Genomic DNA, 26,283 nt, shown 5'->3' with positions numbered 1-26,283 from the left:
CGCTGCTAACAGAGAAAACTTCAAACCTGGGAGTTTTGACTTCTAGCCAGGCTTGAGACTTGAATGCTAGACTACTGCACTCTGGGCCTTCAGTGATTCTAATCCCCAAACTCAGGGTCCTGGAGGTATCAAACCTACCTGACCTTTGGGGCCCAAGGTAGGCCCTTGGGAAAGGCCACCCGCTCAGCAGAAAGGGGTGCCTGTGAAGGTGGAGGTGGCACCAGGGGGTCTTGCTCTAGCAGGTCTAACTCTCCATCTAAGGTTCGTTCTCCATCACCAGCAGACTCCTCTTCCTCCTCTGTGGCTGGTTCCTCAGTCTTAAAGAGATCTCTTTCATTGTAGATGTCCAGGCTATCTTGCTTAGTGAGGAGTTGCTGGGCGGGGGTTGGGAGGGTAGAGAGAAGGTATACAGAGACCTCACTCTGAGCATCCTTGTCTGAAGTCACCCTCTACCCACAGGCTGCTAGACTTCAGGATACGTGGAGTAACAACCCAGCTCTTCTGAGAATATCCCCTTCCCTACCTCAACCCTAGTATCCCCACCAGGCCCTATTCCAGGATAAGTACCTCTCAGGCAACCAAGCTGGGGAACAAAGCATAGATAATCCCAAAGTCAGTTACTTAGCTTTCAGAAAGCATGGATGCTTTTTTTCTCCACCCCCCAGCACTTTCCTTCCTAATTATGCTCTACTTAGGTGAACATTCAATTAGTTTGCCTTCTGTGAGTATACACCAGCTGGCTGACTGAGGAAGAGGAGGACAGAGGCTTGCTGCTAGGCAGAGGGAAGCAAGTTTGGAATTTTAAATCTTGTTGCAGAAAGAAAAAAAGGTTGGACAGAAATAGGCCAAAAAGTTAACAGTGACTGCCTTTGGTTTGTTAAGCTTGTGGGTGATTTTCTTTTTTCCTCCCTTCTTCACATTTTTATATTTGTTCCAAATTTTGTACAATGAGTAAGCATTACTTTATAAAACAAAAAAAAATAAAGCCTAAAAAAAATCACATTATAGATTATGTAGACTAGACTACTGAACATGATTGTCTGGTCCTGTCACCTATTATTGGTGAGCTCAGGTATTTCAGGGAGGTGAGTTCATGGGTACATGGTCAAGTGTCAGTGCAACTTGTCATTCTGACCTTTCCTGGGATGCAGATTATAGCTAGAACACTAATCAATCACCTCCTAAATGTAAACGTCTAGTTCCAGGGCCAGACAAGAGCACGGCTGGCTCAGAGTAAACCTTCTTGCTGTCAAGAAAATGATAAAGTGCCTCACCCCGGGCACATGGATTTGCTGGGAGCTCTGTTCAGGTGATCTGGGTCCCTACTCCAGGATTATACCCTAATTGTTGTCCAGGATGCTAGGGAACTCCAGGCACACTACGTCTAGGCCAATGACTATGTACCAAGACATGGATCTATGATGCGATACCATAATGTCACATCATGATAGCCCAGGAACCTGCTGCAGCTGGGAGACAGAGGCTAAAGTACAGACTCCAAGGTTAGTCTCCAAGGTTAGACTCAATGTTAGTTTCAGGTTAGTCACAGGGCCAACCAGAGGCAGGATAAGCTGGGTCATTTACTGCCCTTTCCTTCCACATCCAGAGTAGCTCAAAATCTTAATTTCTAGACAACTAGTATCACAGCACCACTGTCTGCTTTAGTTCATACCCTTCGAGAACCTCGACGGCCTCGTAGCTTAGAGGGTGGTGGTGCCAGTTGAGACTCCCCCAGGTCGAGGGTATAAGAGGGTGGGGAGGCGGCACGCATGCTCTTCACCACCTGGATGCTATCTTCAGCCAGTGGAGGCAGCCCCAGTTCTGCCCGCTTCTGTACTTTGAGAACCTGTAGATGCTCAAATCCACCGAGGGTAAACTAAGGTATAAACAGGAAAGGAACAGAGGGAAGTCAGCAGGAGAAAAGTCAGGGAAGAACCACAATCTCCAGTCCCCTTAGACTCCCTTCTGAATTAGGAAGTAATAAAACAGGAAGGGGCAAATGGAGTTGCCATCCCCAGTCTTAGGAGCTCAGGGGTCAGGATGAAGCATTATTTATTTACTGACACTGACTCAGGGCTGGAAACATCACCAGAAATTAGGAAAAGGACTCCTAGGGCCTTCCACTGAAAAAAAGGGGGGGGGGAGGGAGCAGGGAACTATGTTCCCTTTTTTAAAGGAGCACATCCAGATGCTATAAAGCCCCAGAGTCACTCAATTTTTTCTGCAGTCAAAAGGTAGTTCCCCCCTATGGAGCTTGCCCTGGAGGGTATGTTGTTCAACCAGTCCTGTGGAGTGGGTGCCAGAGATGAAGGATCAGATTTAATAATTAGCAACAAAGCTGTAGCAACATTTATAAGGACTTCATTTTTTAAAAAACAAATCCTCTGTTTATCTGGATGGGGGGCAGGCACTAAGTCCCACATTTTATAGCTAGAAAAACAGAGGCACAGACAGTTGCCCGAGGTTCCTCAGTATCAGCAGAGGCTAGATCTCCCAACTCTCAACCAGTGTTCTTTGCATGAAATGTCAGCTCTATCATGGGAAGGTACAATGACACCCCAATTCATAGAGTGACATCTCCTGTCAGTCCAACAGAAATAGGTAACCTGCTCTGACACAGAGCATCTGATTCCCCTCCATTGGCTAACAGCTGCCTTATTCTGCCTAGCTCCAGCCTCCTGGGATCGGACTAGAAGAAACTGAGGTAGTGGCAGAGGGCACTGCTGGTTTGATGAGATGGGAGTGGGGGCAGGGGAATCAGTCACTCACCATGACTACCTTCCAGAGCAAAAGCAGGACCTTCTTTATGGGGAAGTGGGGAGCCAGGCCGCTGCAGAACTTGGTAACCATGGAGAAAAGCAGAAGGGCAAAAGGCTCCTCATTATGCATGGAGAAGCCTGGGGGAGAGGAGGGAGAAGAGTGAGCAAGTGAGGATGGGGTAGCTGTAACCCTGCCCCTGTGATCCTGAGTCTGGAAGCACAGAGGAAGGCTCTTAGCTCCCCCAAAGAATTCGAGTATTTGCTCCTTAGAAGGAGGCTTACAGAGTTCCCAGAGGGAAGGGGCAAGGAGGAAGGCCATGGAGGTAAAATGGCTTAGCTCCCAAGCTTGGGGATAGATACCAAACTAGAAGTAATAGTAATATAAAGATGTTGCTTTCTGGTCAAAGAATTCAATGCGTTTCATGGATCACAACTCACTTTTCCACATCAGTGGAATTTTTATTTTATTTTATTTTATTTTATTTTATTTTATTTTATTTTATTTTATTTTATTTTTTATTTTATTCTATTCTGTTCTATTCTATTTTATTTATTTATTGAGAAAGAGAGCAAGTGACCAGGGGAGGGGCAGAGAGAGAGAGGGAGACAGAGGATTCAAAGCGGGCTCCTTGCTGAGAGTAGAGAGCTCGATATGGGGTTTGAACTCACAAACCATGAGATCATGACCTGAGCTGAAGTCAGATGCTTAACCAACGGAGCCACCCAGGTGTCCTTTAGTGAATATATTTTAAAAATCCTGCAGGCCTTCGTATCTTATCCCTGTCTGATGACATTACCAACTAACATTTTCAAGTTGATTCAACTTATTTTTTTATGTGAGATTGATGATGAAATGGGAGATGGATGACTATCCCCATTTATAACCAAGGAAACCAAGGCACAGAAATGACACGTAATTGGTCCTAATTCATAGACACAAGGGCAGTCAAGCCAGGTCTTCATGCCTGCCACACAGTATCTCTGCCCTAAAAAAATGGATGCTAGGGACACCTGGGTGGCTCAGTTGGTTAAGCATCCAACTCTTGATCTCAGTTCAAGTCTTGATCTCAGGGTTGTGAGTTCAAGCTCTGCGTTAGGCTCTGCTCCCTGTGAGGAGCCTACTTTAAAAAAAAAAAAAAAATAGGAGCAACAAATGGCTCAGTTGGTTAAGTGCCTGACTCTTGGTTTCAGCTCAGATCATGATCTTGGATTTCATGAGATCAAGCCCCACATTGGGCTCTGTGCTAACAGCGTGGATTCTCTCTCCCCCACTCTCTCTGCCCTTCCCCTGTGTGTACTCTCTCTCTCTCTCAAAATAAACATTTTTTAAAAAGTAAGAATAAAAGAATGGATGCCAATTCTGAAAAAGGAAGGAAGGAAGAATGGGAGGCAGGGAGGGAGGGAGGGAGGGAGGGAGGGAGGGAGGGAGGAAGGCAGGCAGGCTGGCAGGAAGGGGAGCTTTCTGTTTCTACTATGCAGATGCCCCTCCACTACCAGCACCTCATCCCCTTCCTTCCTCAAATGCCACTTCTTACTCAATTCAGTGCGGAAGGTCTCTCGTGCTGTCCTCCACCGGCAGGAGTCTGTCTCTCGCTCCAGGCGGATATTTTCCACCAATAGGTACATAACACTCAGCAGCACCCTGGGGTTATAGAAGGGTTACAAAAGGTTCCCAAAGCAGCTCCTAACCTGTAGTCAGAGACCTCAGGGAGGATTCGTGTGGGAGCTCAACCCAGTGGAATTAGCAACTATTAGTAATCTGGGTGTATCTGGGGAACTTGGGCAAAGGGTAACCCATTGCTGACCACCCCCTCTTCCAATCTCAGGGCCAGCTCCACTCACCTGAGCTCTGTGCTATCAGCAATGGAGATGGCTGGTTTCCGAAGAGCACTGCTACAGGCCTGGCTGTTGCTGCCATGGGGAGGAGAGAGAGAAGCGGAACTCAGATATCCTCTTTACATCCTGCGTCCCCACTTATCATATACCCAAACCTGAGTACCTGCTATTCCCTGGCTATGTAGCTAAAAGAAACTGGTCTAAGGTAAATGAGCCCACAGAATTCCTCTGCCATCTCAGTAAATGCTTGTCTGTGGTAAAGATGGGCAAGGGCAAGGTCTGTGACAATCCCTCCTATAATCCACATTGTGCCTAGTACTGTGCTGGACACAAGGTAGATGCTAAGCAACCCTTTAAATTTGCCCTATTTAAACTCCTGGGTGATGGGCTTGAGATAAAATGAGGGATCACTATAGTGGCAGCAGCAACCAAGGCCACCTTTAGAGCTATGACCCACAAGGAAAGAACTGGGCACAGCAACAGAAATTGGTCCTGTTCCTCTTGGGTCATGTTCTCAGGTAGAACAGTCTCCTTCATGGATTCCACTTAGGCTGAGTTGAGAAGGTGTTTAGATACAAAGGGAACCCACCCAGGATAGGGCCCTGAAGCCCAGGATCGAAGCTGTAAGTAGGGCAGAAGCTGTTGATGAGCCCAATCTCAGGGAGAAAGACAGAATATCAGAGAGCATGGCTGGAGAGGGGAACTATCAGTAAGCTTTGGACTGAAGTATGAATAGACCCTGCTCCCACAGAGGTCTCTATAGGGAGGGAATCAGCACAGGACATGAGGCACCCTTCAAGGAAGGGGGTTGTCTAGGCCAGCCCTCCCCTAGGCTTCTCACTCGATTTCCATGTGGAGCAGCTCCAGGAAGGCCGAGAAGGTCCCCATCTGATAGAGCAGGAAGCAGTTGTACCTGGACCAGTGTAGCACATCGACCTCTGAATCACATTCCCCAAAAGTGCCTAAAGGACCAGACAGTGCCATGGAATTGTATGTGAGAGTGGTATCCCAGTTCTTTCCACTCTTCCCCATGATCTTAAGACTATCTTTCAACACCTAGCCCAACAATTAGGCTGACAAAGGTAGGGCAAGGCCCTCCAGAACTTCCAGAGCCAGAACCTCCAGAACTTTGAATGAGCCAGTTTCAAAAGAGGAGAAGCAGTCTCCAGAGTCAGGTCCAATGTGCTTATCACTGGTCTGTCTTAAGTTTGAGTTCCCTGAGAAGCAGATCCAGAGAGAACGATTAAAATGCAAGTAGTTTATTTGGGAGATGATCCTAGTTGAGAAGTGGGGAAATGAGATAGGGAAGAGAAGGCAGCCAAGAGCTGAAACCCAGGTTGGGGGAAGCTCTGGGAAACAGTATATATTTTACACACCTCAGAATCCTCCCACCCAAGAAGAGTGAGGTAGTTGGGCTATTTACCCACTAACTCCTGTCAGTCAGTGATCAGTGCTACATGAATTCCCTAGCACTTTCTGGTTACCCCATATAGGCTGCAGACAAAGCTTTCAGGTAAAAAGTTGAAGGTACTGGCAGTTGGAAGTTGGCCAGAGCACCAGACCCAAGAGAGATGGTTAGGCACCGCTTTTTTTGCTACAGTCTTCCCTTCACCATTCTCTTCCCTCTCCATTTATTATTTTCTTTTATAGTTTTTTAAGTTCCCAGCTAGTTGGTTCTGCCAACAGTCCTCTTATTATGATCTCAGGGCTTATTTTTACTATTCCAGCTAGGCTATCTCATTTCTCTTTCCAACACCTGGCTAATAGGTCTCTTCTGAGAAGATTTCCTCAATTAATCCCACCAAGTTCTGATCATCTCCCAATTACCCACTGTATCCACTCCTGCTGCTATGCTGGCTTGAACCTTCTAAATGCAAATAAGAAATAATGCAGAGGGTCCACCATCTGTGACTCTGAGGTACTCCACTGCCTCCCCTCAGTGGAAGCCTGTGCCATAGCTGATGAAAGAAGCCTCCATGCTCGGCTGGTGGTGCATCATCAACTCTAGCCACACTGATTCGCTTGCTAAATCTCCACATGTGATCACAGCCCACATGAAGAAATAAACAACCCTATAAGAAATCTTGGCATGCCCGGTAAGATAAAGGCCAATTCCAAGGGATCCGGAATAGTACCCACCACCATCTCCTTAACCTCCTCATAAGCACCAGATTACTTCTAGCACTTGATAAGATCTGTCTTTGAGAGGCAGGGAACTTGCTTTTTCAGCCTGGCTTGCCTCATCCTAGTCCTGATAACAACATTTCTCTCCCTGGTTTTCAGCCATTTCAAGCTGGCAAAAGTGGTCACTTGCCTTGGGCCAGGTAGAGAACAGCCCGGGCCACCTTCAGTCGCCGTTCCCTACTGACCACCTCCAGTCGGTCTAGGAGTCCCATCACATAGGCCTTCTGAGCATCTTCCTCCAATTCCAGCCACTCCTTGCCCTGCACTGGGGACAGAAAACCATACAGATCCAGTGTCAGCTTCTGCTTCCCCTTCCTGGAAAGGCTCCTGATAGCATATCCATCTCTGATCCCAGCCCCCAACAAATTCTTCTCTCCAAAAGCTTTCCTTATTTAGCCGAGAAGATTCCACTAAGAGATTGGCAAAGTAAAGGACCCAAAAAGTTCTGGCTGAACCCACTCTGCAGCCTTATCTTCCTTCATATTCCCTCTATCCTCCACACACAGTCTATTCCATCCTATCTCTGCCTTTTCAAGGAATTTTCTCTCTCTCCCTACCTATCCAATTCCTATTCATCATTATAGGTTCAATACTAAATTACCTCTTTTCCACTAATGCTCCAGCCAGCTCTGTTCCCCAAGAAACTTTTTACTTCTCTTATGATACTTACCATTTTTCCTCTTGGCCTCAGTTTTGTGATGTACACACCTCCACTCTGCCACTGGACTATAATCTCTTTGAAGATACTGCAAATTCACCCCTGCCCCCTGCATCTCCAGCACAAAAAAGTACTCACCACACATCTGTTGAATTGCAAATTGAATTCACTGACCAAGTAAGGAAATGGAGGTCTGAGAGGATTGCAGTGTGGGCACATAAAATATTATTAGATGTTATTAGGAGTGAGGCAGAGTTGGAGGCAGGGGTTGAATGTCAAGGTCAAGGACTACACTAGGCACAGGGTTTTACCAGGTAGCAGGGTACCTGCCCAGTCCCCATCCCTCGGCTCTCTGGGCCCTCTTTACATCAGTGAAAGGGACCCAGCTCAGGCTTCTCTTGCTTCCATCCATGGCCTCCCCAATTGAGATATAGGAAACTCTGTGTCCCATATGAAAGGAGGAAGAGAGAAATTATATGGTTATGGAGAGGATGAAGAAGGGTCATACTTTGTTTTGGGCTTTTCTAGATCAGGCTGGGATATCATGGAGGGAAAACCAGGTTTCTATTAATAAGAATCTGGGATCACCTTGAGTCTTGAAATCTTCTTCAAAGCACCTCCTGTTAGTGGTAAATTCCAGGTTTTCAGTGTAGCTATATAATTCTGTGGCAGAAAAGATAGGACAGAGTCACAAACATTCGGCAGACCCTTATAAAAGGGGCCTGAGGTGGAGAGGGTGGCATGAAAGAGCTAAAGCTTCCAACACATTCCTGCGTCCAATTCAATCCAGAGCCAACTTCCTCCCTTTCGGAGCAGTTAAAAATAGCCACTTGTGTCCCTGGGTGATTAAACCATCAAACCTGTCCTCCTCCTGCCAGCTGGCTGCTATAGCAAAGAAGGCAGTCTTCAACACTTGGTGAGGGCCAGGAGGGTTGGAGCAGAGAGGGCTAAATGTCATCACTCCTGCTTCTTAGGGCTGCAGCCCCTTCTGCTTGTCAACCCAGACTGAAGCTATCCTGTCTCTAGGGAAGAGAAGGGCAACACAGTGCCCGAAATTTAGAGGCAAGCTCCTTGCGCTATTCAAGGAGCCAGAGCAAAGGCTGGAGAGTATGTGTTAGATGGCACTTTGGGGTTAAAGCCAGTTCATTCTCTCCCTACTGAGATTCCTCAAAGGGTACAGAAGTTTAGGTTCCTGCCCAAGGCCACGCAGGTAGAGACAGCATCAAACCACTTAGAAGTAGCTACTGTCGCCAAAAGGCTGCTTATGCCCAAGGAAATCTAACTTTATTAACAATAGCCTCTGAATACAAAATGCAGAGAGCTTGAGAAATAAAAATGCCGTCTCCTACACACACACTCTGGGACATTATACCAGTACCTTCATCTTACAGAGGATGAAGAATTGAGGCTGAGAAGTCAATAGGTGACAGAACAGATTTCCTCAAAATTCTGTGGCCTGAGATCCTTGCTGGAAATTTAACTAGGTCACAGATAATTCACAAAGAGAAATTCACGTTATGTTCTCAGTCTAATGGTTGAGAAACACCTTATCTGGGAAGCAGGGCTTTTGAGTCCTGAGTTCCAGAATCCTGGACTGACCAGAAGCAAATTGTAGCCCTGACTCTGATATTCTTCAGTGCTCAGTGGGTAGTGGGCATAGATGTTTTTAAAGAGCGCAACATAAACCCAGTCAGAAAAGGGAGCAAGGCTGTTAGGTACTAAACTTTTTGTTTATTTTTAAATTTTAGATCGTGAACGTTCATATACAGATATAGAATACATACAAGATACCTTTGTGTCTTCTACCCAGATTAAACAAATGTTTATACCTGTCATATTTGCTTCCGACATCTAAAGCCCCCCTCTCCTCCCATTCTATCTTATTCCCCTCTCTAGAGATAACCATTTTAATGAAATTGGTATGTATGCTTCACATGCCTATTTTTCTACTTTTACTATACACATATATACCTGTAAACAACATGATATGTTCTGTTTTGAAAGTTTTTATCCAAACAGGGTATTATATGTATTATTTTTTTTTAAATCACTATTTAGTATATTTTTCAATAGTTTTTTACATGACAGTATGATGAACACATTTGTTTACTTAACTGACACCGTTCTCAATCAAGTGTGCAACTGGACTTCCCAGAAACATCTTTTAGGTTTGTGTGTTTAAGCTGTTTTCTGGATGCATGTGTAAGTTATTTTGTCACTATTTCTTTCCCCACTCAACAATGTGCTTTTAATTTATTGATATTGATGGGGCGCCTGGGTGGCTCTGTCGGTTGAGCGTCTGACTTCGGCTCAGGTCGTATCTCACAGCTTGTGAGTTCGAGCCCCACGTTGGGCGCTGTGTTGACAGCTCAGAGCCTGGAGTCTGCTTCAGTATGTGTCTTCTCTCTCTCTGCCCCTCCCTTGCTCATGCTCTGTCTTTCTCTCTCTCAAGAATAAATAAAACATTAAAATTTTTTTTAATTTATTGACATCGAAACATATTGACATAGATCAACTATTTTAACATCTATGCAGCAACCTACTATATTGATATACTACAGTTCATCCATTCCCCTAAGTTGTTTTAAATGTTTTCACAATGGCTACAATAAACATCTTCATATGTGTTTTCTTGTGCCCAAGTGTTCTTTAAAAGGTACATCTAGAATCACTGGGTCATAAGATGTGCGCATTTTCAACTTTGCTAGATATGACCAAAGTGCTTTCCAATTTTATGCTCTGCTCTCTCATGCCAGTCAGTGTATAAAAGTACTCATTTCTCTGCACCCTCGCCAACTTCAGGCTTTTAAGTTTTGCAATCTGATGAATGTGAAATATCTCATTATTTTAATTTGCTTTTCCTCATTTACTAATGTAGTTGAACATCTTTTCATATATTTATTGACCATATGGTTTTCTATTCTCTGAATTCCTATTCATATTCCTTGACTACTTGTCTTTTCCTCTCTTCTCTCTCGATACACACACATACACATGCATACATATATGAAATGTATTCATTTATATATATTATTAGGAATGTTCATCCTTTGTCGGTTATTAAACCCAGCTATTTCTGTCACTCATCACAAAATTTATTCCCTGTGCTTATTCACAAGAACTTCTTTAAAATTGTCTGTCTCTTTTCTCTGAAAAAGCATGTCTCAAAGTGTCACTTCCATGTGACAGAATATTTAATTTTCACACCATCTCCACCCAAAGCTCGTTTATTAATAACTGGTATTAATAGCACGTGTAACGTGGAGGCTCTTAATGTGAGGGGATCACACTTAGCCTAAGCTAAAAATTCAGAGAGACAGAAAGGGAGAGGGTGGCAGAAAGAAGGGGGCACGCATGCAAAGATACGAGAAACAAGAGGAGTGGGGAAAAGACGGAAAGAAAAAGGATTTGAGAGTGCACCAAAAGAGAATAAAGAAGGGTAAGCAGAAAAGAGTGATAGAATGAAAGTGGAGAATACTGTAGCCAAAGGAGAAATCACAGGAAGAAATGTAAAAGCAAAGATATTTACTGCTGGAGGTTGGAGACAGACGGGAATGTGGAAAACAGATAAGCTGCCAGGAGAGATCACAGACCCAGGCCCTCTCCTCGTGGCCATCCTTCCCCTCTCCACAGCCCATCTCTACCTCGTACCTGACAACTCTGCTGCGTGCCCATCTGCATCTCCATACTCAAATTCCAGAGTGGGGCAGTCCACAGAGCCCTGTAATGGAGAAGTCTTTGCAGTAACTTGGGAAGAGAGATGAACAAGGAAATTATACTCTCATTTAATCTTCTTCCTCTCCTGAAGTCCAACATTAGATCAGGGAGGCAGCGAGGAGAGTCCCTTCTGGGCCTCTAATCCAAGAGGTACCCTCCTCCAAGCCAAAATACTAGGCTCAGTGCAGGGTGGGGCTGAAGATTCCTACATAGAATCAGAAACTCTGAGTAAAGGGCTAGGATCGTGAACAGATATGAAAGCTATGAAATCTGTGCCTGTATCTGACCTACATAAACACAGAGCAGAAGAGCATCTAGCTGATCTCTAGAAAAATGAGATGGACAAAAACAAAAGAGGTGAGCTGGATTCTAATTTTAGCCCACTGTCATTAGCCCACTGTATGATTTTGGCAGATCTCGTTCTTTGGATCATAGTTCCTCATTTATAAAAGGAGGTCCCTCAGCTGTATGTTCCACAACTTCAGGATTTTCAAATAAGGTAGTATTTCTACTCCACGTTATATTAAAGCTAGATTTCATATGCTGCTGTAGGTATAATGTTATAATCCTATATAAAAAATATTTTAATGTAATCCCATACCCTAACCTCTCTAAGCATTTTGGAGTATTTCCTACCAGTATACATTAATATATATAAGTTAAAATTTTTTGAATCTCAAAAAAAATATTATTTTGAATCTCATCCATCACATATGGCAATCTTAAACAAGTTACTTAATCTCCCTGTGCCTCAGTGTGGTATAAAAAATGTATTTGGTTTTTGCCCTCGGTTCCAGGCACAGAGCTCCTAAATCCTCCTAAAACCTCCTGATAGGAGTGTCTATAATTTAAAAGCCCCTGTCAACAATACTAAGAGTTTATGCTAGTGAGGTGATTGCTGGTGAGCCTTTCAGAGTTTCAAAGGAAGGACTGGCCCCACCTCCAGAGAGGGGAGGAGGCTGAAGATTAAATTCAACTACCGACCAATGGTTTAATCAACCAACTGAGCCAGCCCCTATGCCAATGGTTTAAACAACCATGCCTAGGTAATGAAACCCCATGTAAAAGCCCTGAAACAATGGGGTTTGGGCACACCAAAGTGCTAGGAGGGTGATACCCAGAGGGCGTGGAAGCTCTGCACCATCCTACCCCCACATCTTGTCTTTGCCTCTCCTCATTCTTGAATTGCATCCTTTATATTAAAATTGTAATCATAAGCAGAGCAGTTTTGTTTTTTTTTTTAATTCTGTGAGTCATTGTTGCAAATTATGGAATCAGGAGATGGCAGCGGGTGGGTTGGGTGGGGGTGGTCATGGAACCTCTGTGTTTGCAGTTGGCCAGGTATAGTGCTTGTAGCCCCGGGGCCCCAGGTGTGGCTGGCATCTGAAGTAGGGACAGTCTTACGGAACCGGAACCGAGCCTTTAACTTGTGAGGTTTGTGCTAACTACAGATAGTATCAGAACTGAACTGGTGTCAGGGAATTATTGGAAAATGACATGCTCAGTTTTCTCATCTGTAAAATGAGGATAATTCATAGGGTCATTATAAGCACTAGATGAATGAATAGAGGAAAAAGCACTTAGCACACTACCTAGCACTTGGTAGCACTATGTAGGTGGTTATACTACTTAGGATTTTATTTACTGTACTTACAATATTAATATTATAGTATTAGGCATTTTTATATTACATATATAAATAATATATAACAATATAATATTATATTAATATTATATTAAAAGGCACTTTCTCATATTATGACTATCATTTTAAACAGCTAAGTGTACAGCAAAGTGGGCAGATAACTAACCAGTTTACTTAACCAGTTCTCTATTGTTTTTATTTTTTTTTTATTTTTTTTTAAATGTTCATTTATTTTTGAGACAGAGACAGAGCAAGAACAGGGGAGGGTCAGAGAGAAGGAGACACAGAATCCGAAGCAGGCTCCAGGCTCTGAGCTGTTACCACAGAGCCTGACATGGGGCTCGAACTCACAGACCATGAGATCATGACCCGAGCCAAAGTTGGAGTCTCAACCGACTGAGCCACCCAGGCGCCCCAACCAGTTCTCTATTGTTGATCATATAAGTTGTTTTTAATTTTTCTTTACTATAAACATAAAGTTGTAATACACCTATAAATTTTTTCATATTTAGGATCTTTCCTAAGGATAGATTCGTTTTTTGTTTTCCAAAACCACTTTATCAATTTACACTGCCAACAATGCAAATCATGTTTAAATCCATTATTGCAAATATTTCCAAATACTTCTGGGTTACAGAAACCAGTAAGAAAAAAAAAAAGGTGGAGGGTGGGAATGACACAAGGTAGTTGAGGTTTTATTCTGATTAACAGAGACTTAAAAACCTTTTTAAAAATATATATTTCAAAAAAGAACAGTTTAATATCCCAAAATGAGGACACAATTTTAGAATAAGAGTTATTAAAAGTAATGCTTTTCGAAGTTTTTTGCTTGTAAATCAAAGAATAAATAAATTTTACATGTTCCAACACACACACAAAACCAGAACAAAAGTTTTTAAAAATAATACCATTACTATGTGATTTAGATTTTATTATTCTATTTCTTTTAAAAAATGTTGGTCTCAACTCACAGTTTGAAAAATACTGTTTTAAACTGCATACATCCTGCGGTGGGGCCCAGGGCCAGCATCCCAATGACAAGATGTTGCATGTCCCCTGCTATGATGTGATAAGAAGGGCAGTCACCACTCTGGTCTTCCACGTGAAAGCCCAAAACCTTGCCTTATGTGAGACAGACTCTGGATGAGGTTCACTGAGAAATTCTCACAGCCCAGAGGAGGTTCAGAAGAACTGCTATGGGTGAGGCGGGGGCTGGCCAGACCAGACCAGGCCTGAGAAGAACTCCAAGGAACAGAGCCTTGCATGAGTCAATGGACCAGTGCTGCTTCCATGGTTTGGCTAAGGCACTGTGGAAACCTGAAAGGCTGGCATCAGGGGAAACTGAGCGAGGGGTACAGGAACCCTCTATACCACCTCTGCAACTTTTCTATAAACCTAAAATCCCTCCAAAGTAAAAAGTTTAGTCTAAATAAATACATAAATCACATACATCCTTATTTTATTTATTTAGTAAGCTCTTCACCCAACATGTGGCTTAAACTCATGACTCTGAGATCAAGATTTGCATGTTCTACCAACAGAGCTTGCCAGATGCCCCAAATTGAACACACTCCTTAAATTTATTGCATTGAACTACATTTTATGAAAAACTTACTTCATTGCCCTGAATTTTCCTCCTCTTGCCACAAACCAGTAAAATTTTGTCAAGGAATTTGGGAACCAATTAAACCAGGGAATCTGGCTGAAAGAGGCCTGAGGTGACTCATTTGGTTAAGAGCTTTCTTTTTCTTTTAAATTTTTAAAAATGTTTATTTATTTACTTATTTATTTTGAGAGAGAGCTTGGGCACAGGTGGGGAGGGACAGAGAGAGAGGGAGAGGGGCAGAGAGAGGGACAGAATCCCAAGCAGGCTCCTTTCTGTCAGTGTAGAGGCTGGGCTCAATCTCTCAAACCATGAGATCATGACATGAGTGGATATCAAGAGTCAGACGCTTAACTGACTGAGCCACCCAGGCACCCCAAGAATCTTAGTAAGCAAACAATTATTCTCTAGCTTCCTATTTTCGTTGGGACCGTTGGGAGTGGGTAGGTCAACCAGTGTCCCCTACAGGCACAGTGATGGATGAGGAGGCTCTCTTGAATTGTGCCAACAGTAATTCTCTTCCAGTAATCCTTTAGAAGCCCAAGGTGGTGGTTGGGGGGGGGGGGGGCGCGGATAAACCATCTCCCCCGAGGACTGTCTCTCACAGGAAAGCAAAAGGAGGGAAGGAAGGAAAGGCAGATAGTCATCTGAGTCTGGGAATGTACTGACAGGTAAAAAGCAGCTTTCCTGCTGCAGTGGAAGGTGGAGGAAAGCTAATCTTTCCAGCCAGCCTTTTGGCAGGCAATGAGCCCAGATGGAGAGGATCACTGCAGTTGTCCGTTTCCGTGCATAAAAAGTACAGCTGCAGACAACCAGGAGGTAAAACTGTGGGGCAGGTGGAAAGCTCTGAGTCTCTGGATACTGGACTCAGTGGCAAAAGGAAAGTACTATCAGAGTCCTTTCCCTGATGGGAGACTTGATAGGCAGGGAAAAGCCCTCCTACGTCAGGAGTTTTAATTCTCCCAAAGAACATATCATTCTGAAGCTGATTATTTTATTTACTTGCATATTGTCTCTCCACCCTGGCTAGAATGTTTGCGCCACAGAAAAAGACCTTGTTTTGTTCACTATTGTATCCGTAGCACCTAAACAGTGCTGGGCATGTAGAAAGGACTCAATAATTTTTGAAATAATGAATGGCCCACCCTCTTCTCCCAAAAAAAAAAAAACACATTTAAGCAAAAACAATGTCGCCTTGGGGGAAGGAGGTACAGGGTGTTCTAAAAGGCCAGACTCATAGTGAGGCAGGGAGGGAGATGATGTGGACAGAACCCTCATCTAGCCAGACAGCAGAGCTGAGCTCTGTCTCTGAAAGGGGGTGTGATTTTGGACTAGTCTTTTCATCTCCACTTCTCTCTTTTAAAAAATGGGAGGGATTCCTACTTTTCTGTATCAAAACGAAAAACCTACATGAAATCCCTCTGGAAGCTGCGAGGTACTATTCAAACGGTAAACCGACTGGGACAAGAAAGACCTGGCTTCTAGTACCAGGTCTGGCCCTATGAGCTGCTATGTACTGACCAATTACATGGCCTGTGCCTGCACTGAACTAAACATCTGACATTCAATTATCTCATTTGACTTTATCTCAACCTTCTGAGGTAGGTAGCATTAACCTCATTTACAGAAGAAGGATCTGGAGCTCAGAGAGGCTTGGCAATTTGCCAAAAGTCACACAGAGAGTAAGTGATAGGGCTAGGATTCAAAACCTGGTCTGGATGACCCCAAAGCGCGGTACTCCTGGCCACTATGCCAGATGCGTGATCTTGGGCAAGTGACTTCTGTCTCTTACTTCTGGAAGAGAAAGGGCTAAAGCAGATGATCTCTACAGTCCCTTTCACACCTGACGTTTTGGGGTCTATCCTCTTGATCCCCACTCAGATCCAATTCTACTCTTGGCTAGTTAATGGACACTGGCTGCATGAGGCAGTCGGAGACTAATAATTCACTCCTTTCATCCTCCCAGTTAGGATTCCTTTTCAGAAGACGAGGAGGTAACCCAAACATTCATATTCCTATCTGTGGGTTTGTATCCTGAGCAGTTCCATCCACTCCCTCCGGTACAGCCCCGGCCTGAAGCCTGTCGTTGACCCTTACGGGTAGGGGTCCTGATGTCCGTGGAAGGCACTCCCTAAACAGCCTGCCAACACACGGGGGAAGGGGCCGCGCAGAAGTCACTCGGCACATCTGGATCTGCTCGCTGGCCCAGGGGTGGGAGCGTGGCTGCCCCCCACGCCGGCCCGTCTCCACTGCGGCGGAGCTCTGGCCCCTCACCCCTTCAGGCCAGTCGCTGAACCTCTCCGCGCCCGTTTCTTCCCGGAAATCTAAAACACGAATCCCCACTTCAAGGGGCTGCAGAGACTAAGTGCGATAAATATTTGAAAAGTATCAGGTATGGTCTCGATCGCGCTACATCTTCGCGTCCCCGGAGGAGAGGCCAGAAGGCTAAGAAGCCCCCGACCAGGAGACAGGCAGAGAGGGGTCAGGGGCTGCAGAGCCCAGGCTGCGGCAGACCCCGCAGACGCCCGCTCCGAGGGGCGGCCCCGAACGCGCCGGGGGCTCCGGAAGGGCAGGGGGACCGGGCCGAATCACCTCAGCCACGGCTTCCCGCCCGCGGGCGTCTCCCGGCCCCAACTGAAGCTCTCCCGGCTTCTCACCTCCGACTCCCGCCGCTGGCTTCTGAACGCTTCCCGGCCCTTGGGTGCCGTCTGCTTCCCTTTGCCGCCGCCGTTGCCGTTGCCATTGGTGGACGCGCTTCCGGCCCCGGGCGCCGCGGGGTCCTCCATGCCACCCTACTCAGCGGCTACCTCAGCCCTCCGCGATCTCTGCCCGGGGCGACCCCGCCGCCGCGCGCTGGGATCCAGGCTCCGCCCTCTCCACAGCTATTGGCTGCGGCCGCGCTCCGCAGCCCCGCCCCGCATCGCGATTGGCTGTTCGGCCGTTCCGAGCGGGACTAGGAGGAGGTGGGGGGGGCTCATTTACGGGACGTCCCCCCTCCTGTTTTTTTTAAGTCCTGCCGCGTTGCTGGTAGCATTAGGCTCGGGGGTAGGCTCTCGGCATTACTTCCCGAATTCTGGGCCTAGAGGTTTGGCGGGTTATCTTTTTGCTTCTCGCTCAGCACTCACCCGCTCCCAAATAGCGACCTTTTCGGGGAGCTCTAGTCTCCGCCTCCTGCTCCACTGCAGTCTCGGTTTCCCCATTACCACAGATGTCCTATCCTAGCTCCCGCATGACGCCCCTAGTCCCGATTCAATCGCAGGGGAGGCATGGCACCGCCGGGTGGTCAGGCACACCGAAGGCGACGAGAGATTCGCCCTCTCAGATTTCTCGAGAACTTATCCCGCCTAGAGTGAGGGCTCGACTGGGAGATGGTGGGTTGAGGGGTGGGATGGGGCATTTTCACTTCAGTGAAATCGCTGGTGCCCTTCAGGGCTGCTTCTGGTCATCTGCCTTTCTCTTGTCAAGTAGGGCACCTTCCTCAAGTGTGAGCTAGGGAGAAACGTTGAATGGAGAGCAAACCCCCGTATGCTCTCTAGCACTTTCCTTCCTTCCTCTAAGATCCCTCCTGAGGGCTTGATACAAAGGAAGCTCTCTGGTCAGCCAATTTATCTAAAACGCTGTTGACAGTAAATAGTCCCCAAAAAGCAGCCTGAGGGGAATGGGTGGGATCAAAAGGATGGGATTGAGGGAATTGTTGAACTGCCACTTTGTTCCAGGCCTTGCACTTGAAACTTTCCAGATATCTTATGCTACTTCTCTCTGACAGGTTGTTTCCACTAATCCTGTATTACTGTTGAGAAAACCAGGACTCCGAGATTACTCCTCGCAGTTCCCAAGGTGTTCCATCGTGTCTAAGTGTATTTGCTGTTCTTTCTGGAAAAAACTTTCTGCTCTTCTTCTTGGCTAGCTTCTATTGTTCCATAAAGATTCTATTTCATTATTACCTCCTCTTCCAGAAAGCCATCCTTTTGACCGTTCTCAACCCGCTCCGGCTGGGTGGGTGTCATGCCAAGTCTGCTTGGATTCAAAACTCTTCTACTTTCTTTCTTTTTAAAATTTTTTTTATGTCTTTATTTTATTTTGAGAGAGAGACAGAGTGCGAGTGGGGGGAGGAGCAGAGGGAGAGGGAGACACAGAATCTGAAACAGGCTCCAGGCTCTGAGCTGTCAGCACAGAGCCGGACGGCGGGGTTCGAACTCACAAACTGTGAAGTCATGACCTGAGCCGAAGTCGAATGCTTAGCCAACTGAGCCACCCAGGCGCCCCTCTTATATTTTCTACTATATCCCCAAAGTAAGAGGCTCAAAGGAATGACTGCTCCCCCTTCCTGTATCTTATGGACAGCTCTGTCCCTTTCTTAACCATATGTCTCCCTCAGAATTTACTCTGCTAGTCGGTAGGTGATGGATGAAGGCAGAGTTGAGAGCGAGAACTCCTTGGAGCTTTCTCAGTTACTTTCTCTTCTGTCCCCAACATCTCCTTACTGTACTCATGTACTGTACTTCCCTTTCCTCTCCCATTCCCACCTCTTCCCCCAACGTGGATAGAAGTTTCTTGAGAGTAGGGCCAAGTTTTGTTCATTTTGTATACCTCATATATGTACGTTTAACACAAGATTTCTGTAATGGGAATGAAAAACTTGTGGTGGGGAGCTGTTGCATTGTAGGATGTTTAGCAGAATCCCTGGCCTCTCCATAGTAGGTGCCTGTAGTACCCTCCCCCAAGTTGTGACAACCAAAAGTGTCCCCAGATATGGCAAAAATGTTTCCTGAGGGGCAATATCTTCTGCAGTTGAGACCTACTGGCTTAACAGAATTGAAATGACCCGAATTTCCAAGAAAGTTCATGGCTCGAGGACTCAACTATTTGATTTTGGAATTTTCTTTTTGGGTATAATTTGTTAAACTCTAAAAGAGTCACACTCTGCTTTAAAATTCACAACCCACGCCTAGCTCATCACTGCTGCAGTGTGGTAAACCTGCCACTGCACAACCCATTAGGGTTTCTTAATAAAAGAACTAATTATTCTATCTTCCTACTCCCAATTCCTGTCCTCCTAAGCAGTCAGAGTTCTAGGATTGATAGGCCCAGAGCTTCATCGTCTCTTTTGTGAGCTTAGTCAATCATCAGGATCCCCAAACAGTCAGTGGTGGCCAGTTTTGAGGCTTTCTTCCTTCTCCAGTGTATACCTTGGGCGAAAGAACAAAGCCTCAAGCTGGCTTCAATGGGGAGGACTGAGGATATCTCTCAAGTCCTCTCTGGCCTCTATGCAAAGCTAATTGCTAAGCCTAGAGCTCCATCTGGCTTCACTTTCAGAGAAGGGGTTTGAAAAACGGGTGTTATGGAGATTGCAAAGGATCAACACAAGAGACCTCAATCCATTATCTTCTCTACACCCTGTGGGATGGGAGACAGTGAAGATCGGACATCTGTCTGCTCATTATAGTCCCACTTTCCGAACTGGTCATAAGGAGGAAGGTATCTGGAAACAACTCCTGGAAGAAGTCGACAAGAAACCATGGATGAACTGAAAACTTTGAAATTATAGGCCATGGACTTGGTACACACTGAACTTCTTTTAGCTTATTTGTCAGCAGAGATGTGCTAGCCGTCAATATCATTGACCACGGAGGCATCCATACATACACCTGAGGGCTAATCAGTCAGGGGCTGGTCTACAAGTTTTTCTATCTTGCAGAGATGGCTCCCGTGCTGAATTATTTTTAAATCAACACTACCACTTTTCCTTGTTCCCAAACTCAGGCATTTGGGGGCTCCTGGCAGAGGTATAAATAGGTATAATTACAAGGACTGAACATATTCCTTTCCCCATGTAAGCATGGAGGTCAGATACTTGACTAAATGGACAGCACCTGTTATAGAACTTAAAAATAAGATGTAGAGGGGTGCCTGGGTGGCTCAGTCAGTTAAGCATCCGACTTCGGCTCAGGTCACAATCCCATGGTTCGTGGGTTCGAGCCCTGTGTCTGGCTCTGTGCTAACAGCCCAGAGCCTGGAGCCTGCTTTGGATTCTGTGTCCCTCTCTCTCTGGCCCTCCCCCGGCTCACGCTCTGTCTCTCTCTCAAAAATAAACAAACACTTAAAAAAACATAAGGTGCAGAAAGTCTTACAGTATCTAATTTTTTAGGGCATTGGGCAGCCGGAATGATGCGGTAGAAAAAAGACAGAATATCTTCCTCTCCCATCAATGCTGCACAGGTAGGTGTAATGAGGCAACAGGGGATTTAGGACCCTTAGACTGAGATAAGAAACTGATGTTTGTGTAGCACAGTGTGTGCCAGATTTTTAAGCAGCATTTTAAAAATTAAATCAGATCTTTAAGTCCTTACCCCAGGAGATAAGCATTACCCATTTCAAAGGCAAGAAAACCAAGGCTCTGAGTCATTATATAATATTGGTCAAATTATACAACTTGTAAATGGAAGAGCTAGTCAAGTGAGCCTGACTTAAGAGGTCCAGTCTCTTTCCACAGGACCACAGGCTAGAGAAATTGCACAGCAGTGCATAGTCAGGGCTTACCCTGTGAGTCTGAAACTAAGATCCAGGCACCCATCCTCCCATCTTTCACAGAAGAGGAGCCAAGCCCTGCTGTAGGGGGGTGAAACTTGCCAGTGGCTCATAGGTTTCATTGCTGGCCCCTGCATTCTCCTTCGCAACTGGAGTGGCACCAGCTTTGAGCCATTACCAACTACCCAAACTGTTTTAGCCCTTAGTTTAGGTAAACACAAGTCAAAGTAGCAGAAGATTCTAAGAGGGAAGAAAACATCTTGCATACAGGAAGAACTAGTTTAATTTGTCAACTAAGAGAGGTGGCTATTAGAAAACTGGCTCAAAAATGGCCACTCTACTGGTAGTTGAGGAAGAAGAGGAAGTTGGATTCGCCCTTTAGTTTCCGATTTAGTCAGGCAAAAGCTGATCTGGAAACAAATCTCTGTCCGAGTAATTTATTTCTTCCCTTTGGTTGGATGTAGTCAAGTTCTGGGTGTCAGGACCCTTTAATCCCAAACCATGGATGCTGGCATCTTGTGTTGTCCAGCTAAGGGCAGAACACAGAGGGCTTGGGGGACCTAGAACCACACTCTAGTTTCTCTATACTTTTCAACTCCCGGGGGTGATGGTTCTGAGAAAGCAGGTTCTTTACACACATAGCAGGGGGTGGGTTGGGGGAAAGATATTAGTGGAATGGCCTACCATGGAATAAGGGACCCAAGGCTAAGGCCATTCAAATATGCTATTGGTAACCACTTCAACTTTTCACATCTTTGCCCTGCAGTAGGCTCTCCAGCCTGTTGCCAAGAAACGTCACTCATCTCTTGAATTCCTAGTTCACAGAAGCAAGCAATACTCTCAAGAATCCATTTTAAGAATATTTTATTTATCTTTTGAGATTACATAGTCATTATTGCTGATCTAATACAATCACTTAGACATAAAGATTTCCAAGATCCTCTCAGAAACGGTGATCCTTAGAGGTTTTATTTCCTTTCAGTAAGATGACAATGAGAACTAGATGATTATATATATAATATATATATATTATATATATATAGTTTAGTTTATTCTCTACATATAATTTGCTGGTGTTGCCTATTTTCTTTCCATAATTTCCTTTATTAAAAAAGCTTAATGCAACAATGCATTTTGATTTCTTTTTTTTAAAACCATGACAAAGTTAATTTTGAGAAAACCACAGGAGCAGCAATTTCAGATCTGTTCAGAGAAAAGCCAAGCAGCAAAAAAGCTTTGCAGGAGTATGTGGCCATGGGGAGCCGTGCTCATATGGGAGGGTAGGTTGAGGAGGTAGGAGGGCAGACAGAAGGTAGACCAGATACCTTTTTTCTTTTTTTAACGAGGAAAACAAAAAACAAAAAACAAAAACCCTGAATTTCCATTAAGAAGGCAAATGAGACCTTGAAAACTAGCAGAAATTCATTGCAGAAAAAATGCTAAGTATCTCCACCAGCCAGGGCCATATACAAACAGATAATTCGTCTTCTTTCCTATGCTTCCAGATACCTGAATGCATCTAAGGTGAGAGCTTGAGGGAAGAAGACACATTTTGTTCTCTGATTCCAAGGGTAGAGGGAATAATGACCAAATTCCAACACTAAGGTAGAACCCAAATACTCAGGAGGCCTGGGCCTCCTTCTTCTTAATGGTTGATGACATGGGGTCCCTAGAGAGAAAGGAAAGGGGGTCATCTGAAACTCAGAGGCAAATATCTCACCATGGGCAGCAACACTGGCAATCAAACTTAGAGGCCCAAAGGTGGCTCCTTTTTCATTTGGAATGGGTCTCTTCACTATAACAAGGCAGGGTGTGCTCTGTCAGGATCAGTACCTAAGTAATACTGCTCCCTAGAGAACTCGGCTTTACTGAGAAACAGCAAGTTATGGTTTTTGGCTTATGAACATAACAGGCTAGAGTCCAGATATCTACCTAATGGAATCTGCCCTTGGTAAAAGTTACAAAGACCTGTATCCAGTTAACTAATACAAAAGAGATGCAATTAATACAAAACTCAGAACTGGGTAGGCAAAAGGAAGAACTGAGAGGTCTAGTAGAATTTTCAGCATTTACAATCTTCCTCATGAAAGAATATAGCCATATATGTGGCACTTTTCCGGTATGTGCTAAGACATAAAGCCTCTGAGGAACCAGACTCTCTAGGCTGAGACTGCATACTATTTAATGAAGCAAACAGCCATTTATCCAAAGGCCACCTCTCTACCTCCAAAAGGAAGGTCACTTCCAGACTAGCTCTGAAAGTATATATGAACGCCAGGGGAAGTTGAACAAAGTGGAGGTAGGTGAGGAGAATCAGGGTAGGAAGGTTATAGTGATCCTGGGTGGTCTGGTGGTGTTTCCTTGAGTTACCTTGGTCTTGAGACTATGAGGCAGACCAGGGTAGGAAAAAAAAGGGGGGGGGGAAACAAACCAACAAACATGAGAGTGTTAAAGAAAGTTGTCAGGGGGGGAAAGGGACTCGTTTCATTCAAGATTTCTAGGGCCACTCCAGACTTTAACTCTTAGAACAAGTCTCGTCCCAGTGAAACCCTTAAGACCAACATGTCAGTCTCCAAAAGGTATCCAACTCTTACGTGGGACATAAAATTTCAGGCTGCTTGCATTACTAGTTTTTTGTAATGTTGGAGTTACTCAAGAAACTACCTCTGAATTATAGAGTCTTAAGATAGAAGAGGCAAGAACATAAAATATATCCCAGCAGAGAAGAAAAACCACAGACTAAATCGTAGAGACATCAGATCCCAGTTTCATCAATGGCAATGGCCAAAGAAATGAAATGTCTGATGAAGCTGAAACTTTCAAACTAGCTTTAATCATTTGGACACAGTTTACAGTGTCACCTCTGTATAGCTTACCCAGTTTAGCTGCAGAGCCCTTCCCAGGAGACAAATAAATACATTCTGCTTCTTTAGAGTGACAAGCTGTGGGCGTGAGTGACCTGTCCCACTTCCAGAGCCCTACACCCCCCAGATCCATTGGAAAGTTCATCTTTCCTTGCTCAGTTTCAAAAGCAGTTTTAGGCAGTAAGAGGAAATTTCAGGAAGCAGAGTTTCTCTCCTTTTCTGAGACAGTGCCAGTCTAGAGGGAACTTCCCGGGAAACTGTCCAGTTAAATGACAAGTAAAACTATGGGCCCCACTGGGGCTAGCCCCCACTTCCTGAGCAGGGGTTAGCTGGGTTAGAAAGATGGCAAGACAAATATCTGACAAACACCAGAGCTGCTGAGGAAATAATGGAGGCACATCCCTCTTGGACCCAGAAAGTGTTAAAATAGACATGACTATTCAAGGAAGAAAGGAGTCCTGGGTAAGGAAGAAGACTCCAAGTTAGCACAGGCATAGCTAAGTTTTTGGTGTAGCTTGCCAAAGCCATAACATATACTCCTTCCTTCCCAGTCATTCTATAAAGAAGGCAGTGATAGTGATGGTCAAGGCTGGGAACTTAGGCCATGTTGACTCGGTAGCTTCCAAAAGGCCTAACCTAGGGAAGGGCCAAAGCTGAGAAAGGCAGCTGCAGGAAATTTATTCTAAAAAACCCAGGGAACAAGGAGTCTGGAATCCCTGGACTAACTCCTGAACCTGGACAAGAGACATATGACCATTGCTGAGGATTCCAAGTCAACGGGGAATGATGCAAAAAATGCACTGGGAAGGATTACCCCATTTCTTTCCTTCCTCAGCCTGTCCCTTGTGGCTCTCACAGCCTCCCGGGCAGTAACCACACTTTGGGCCAAGGCAACAGGCACAGGATTCTAGGTTTTAATAAATAAATAACCTAACATATAGGGTGAGCACGGCGAGCAGCTGATTGGAGAAGCAGCTTGCTGGGTTCTTTCCTGTATAGGAGTGGAGAAAAGACTTGGAGTTCTATTCCTTAAAACTTCTTCTGGCTTGAATTACAGGAACTTAATACCTAGAGGGAGAAAGAAAGATGAGACTATGATGTTATCAGCTTATGAGGATTCTGGGACATGAAGAGCCCACCTAAAGGTACAGCAGGTAGACAGGGACTTTTCTGGAGTGGATGGTGAGGGTAAATACTTGTGGTGCTTTTTCACATCAGTGAAAATGCCCAGTATTTCTCTATAAAGAAGTAAAAATAATATTAAGATGAAATGGAGAAAGGCAAATTCAGAAAAGGGAACACTATTTAATGTCTGGAGAAAGCCTCAAAGAGTCCTTTGGGGGTGGTACTGAGGGGGGAGTGGGTTTATTTTTCTGAGTTCATGTAAATGTAGTAAAAGTTGTAAAGACCAATTTCAGTGCAGAAAGCTCTTTACTACCCGGGTTTCCCTGTTTTCTGGGGGGGGGGGGGGGGGCAAGGCACCTGTAGTAATTAGGCTTGAAAGGCCCATTCTTGTTGAGTCCCAGATACTTGGCCTGTTCATCTGTCAGCTCCGTCAGGTGGGCATCAAAGGTGGGCAGGTGTAGGCTCGCCACATACTCATCTGGAACAGACCACAGAAGCCCTGGTATAAACATTCATGCCTCTTGTCTGGCTGTGCTCGCCAGGCTAGGCCTTAAAAAGTTGGGAGACACCTTCTAATTCTTGGAGCTGAAAGAAAAATGCTCAACTTTGGCTCACCGGCCCAGAATTCTAAGGAGTGGTTGCTTGAGCTTCAAGCCCAGTGTTTTTCAAAACCGTAACACTTCTTTCTTACCAGCTGTTTCATCCTTGAATCTTTCCTTCTCCCCAGAAAGGTAAGGGAGACATGAAAGAAGCAATAGTTCTTAGGGTCTAAAAGAAAGGATGGGATAGCAAGGGAATAAAAGATGGGAAACTCTGTACTTTGGGCGACTCAGAACAACTAACACCCGAGGAAACTGGAAAGGAATGTCTAAGAATGATACTACACTGTTTGCTTTGCTTTTAGTATCCTTAGTTATGGGCTCTCTCTATATTCTATTGCCTGAATACATATTATTCAGAATTTTATGTCATTTTTCTAACTATTTGTTTGGTCTTCCTAACTTCATTATATATTCAGCCAAAATATAGACTGTTCTATTTCTTTTATATCCTTCCAAAGGATATATTAAAGGGAAAATATGTCAACACCTAACAGTTGCTATGCATCAAGTGCTAAAGCAAAACAAAACCAGAAGCTGATTTATTCCCTGATCTTTGCCTCAGGAGTTTGTAAACACACTGTATCAGTTCAGGTGCTTGAGGCGGGTTCTTTAAATTTTCAAGAGTTTAATGTTTCCCTTATATGAAACACCCACATGACTAGTCTTAACAGAAGCTATTCAGTCTTTCCTTTGGCCCTGACAATGAGGCCAGAGTTAGAAGATGTAGTATGAAAAGTCTTCTCAGTCTGAGGAAAGTCTGGA

The 26,283-nt window shown here is 44.8% G+C and overlaps 2 protein-coding genes across 4 annotated transcripts in view; both read right to left on the bottom strand.

Moving 5' to 3' along the window:
• The window catches only part of STRIP2 (striatin interacting protein 2), a 47,689-nt gene extending 30,501 nt beyond the window's left edge, over positions 1-17,188 (bottom strand). Inside the window, exons 1-11 of one of the 2 annotated variants that reach the window (XM_047097294.1) lie at positions 17,060-17,178; positions 11,089-11,158; positions 8,026-8,100; positions 7,450-7,582; positions 6,910-7,044; positions 5,437-5,557; positions 4,602-4,670; positions 4,295-4,401; positions 2,770-2,897; positions 1,673-1,876; positions 139-374 (exon numbers count right to left, since the gene is read on the bottom strand). In XM_047097294.1, coding sequence (XP_046953250.1) covers positions 139-374; positions 1,673-1,876; positions 2,770-2,897; positions 4,295-4,401; positions 4,602-4,670; positions 5,437-5,557; positions 6,910-7,044; positions 7,450-7,582; positions 8,026-8,100; positions 11,089-11,158; positions 17,060-17,145 — 1,364 coding nt within the window. In that variant the 5' untranslated portion in view covers positions 17,146-17,178. Of the gene's footprint in view, positions 1-138; positions 375-1,672; positions 1,877-2,769; positions 2,898-4,294; positions 4,402-4,601; positions 4,671-5,436; positions 5,558-6,909; positions 7,045-7,449; positions 7,583-8,025; positions 8,101-11,088; positions 11,159-17,059 lie in introns of both variants that reach the window. The other variant, XM_047097295.1, reaches the window with a different exon arrangement.
• Positions 17,189-21,783: 4,595 nt separating this feature from the next.
• The window catches only part of AHCYL2 (adenosylhomocysteinase like 2), a 169,710-nt gene continuing 165,210 nt past the window's right edge, over positions 21,784-26,283 (bottom strand). For both annotated transcript variants that reach the window (XM_047095075.1, XM_047095076.1), the window contains exons 16-17: positions 25,277-25,397; positions 21,784-24,862 (exon numbers count right to left, since the gene is read on the bottom strand). In XM_047095075.1, coding sequence (XP_046951031.1) covers positions 24,856-24,862; positions 25,277-25,397 — 128 coding nt within the window. In that variant the 3' untranslated portion in view covers positions 21,784-24,855. The remainder of the gene's footprint in view (positions 24,863-25,276; positions 25,398-26,283) is intronic.

The sequence above is a fragment of the Lynx rufus genome, unplaced genomic scaffold (genome assembly GCF_022079265.1).
Source record: "Lynx rufus isolate CCGP_SWC_20201006 ecotype Redwood Valley unplaced genomic scaffold, mLynRuf1.p SCAF_4, whole genome shotgun sequence".
In the NCBI taxonomy this organism is placed as follows: domain Eukaryota; kingdom Metazoa; phylum Chordata; class Mammalia; order Carnivora; family Felidae; genus Lynx; species Lynx rufus.
This window is presented reverse-complemented; position numbering and strand designations above follow the sequence as displayed.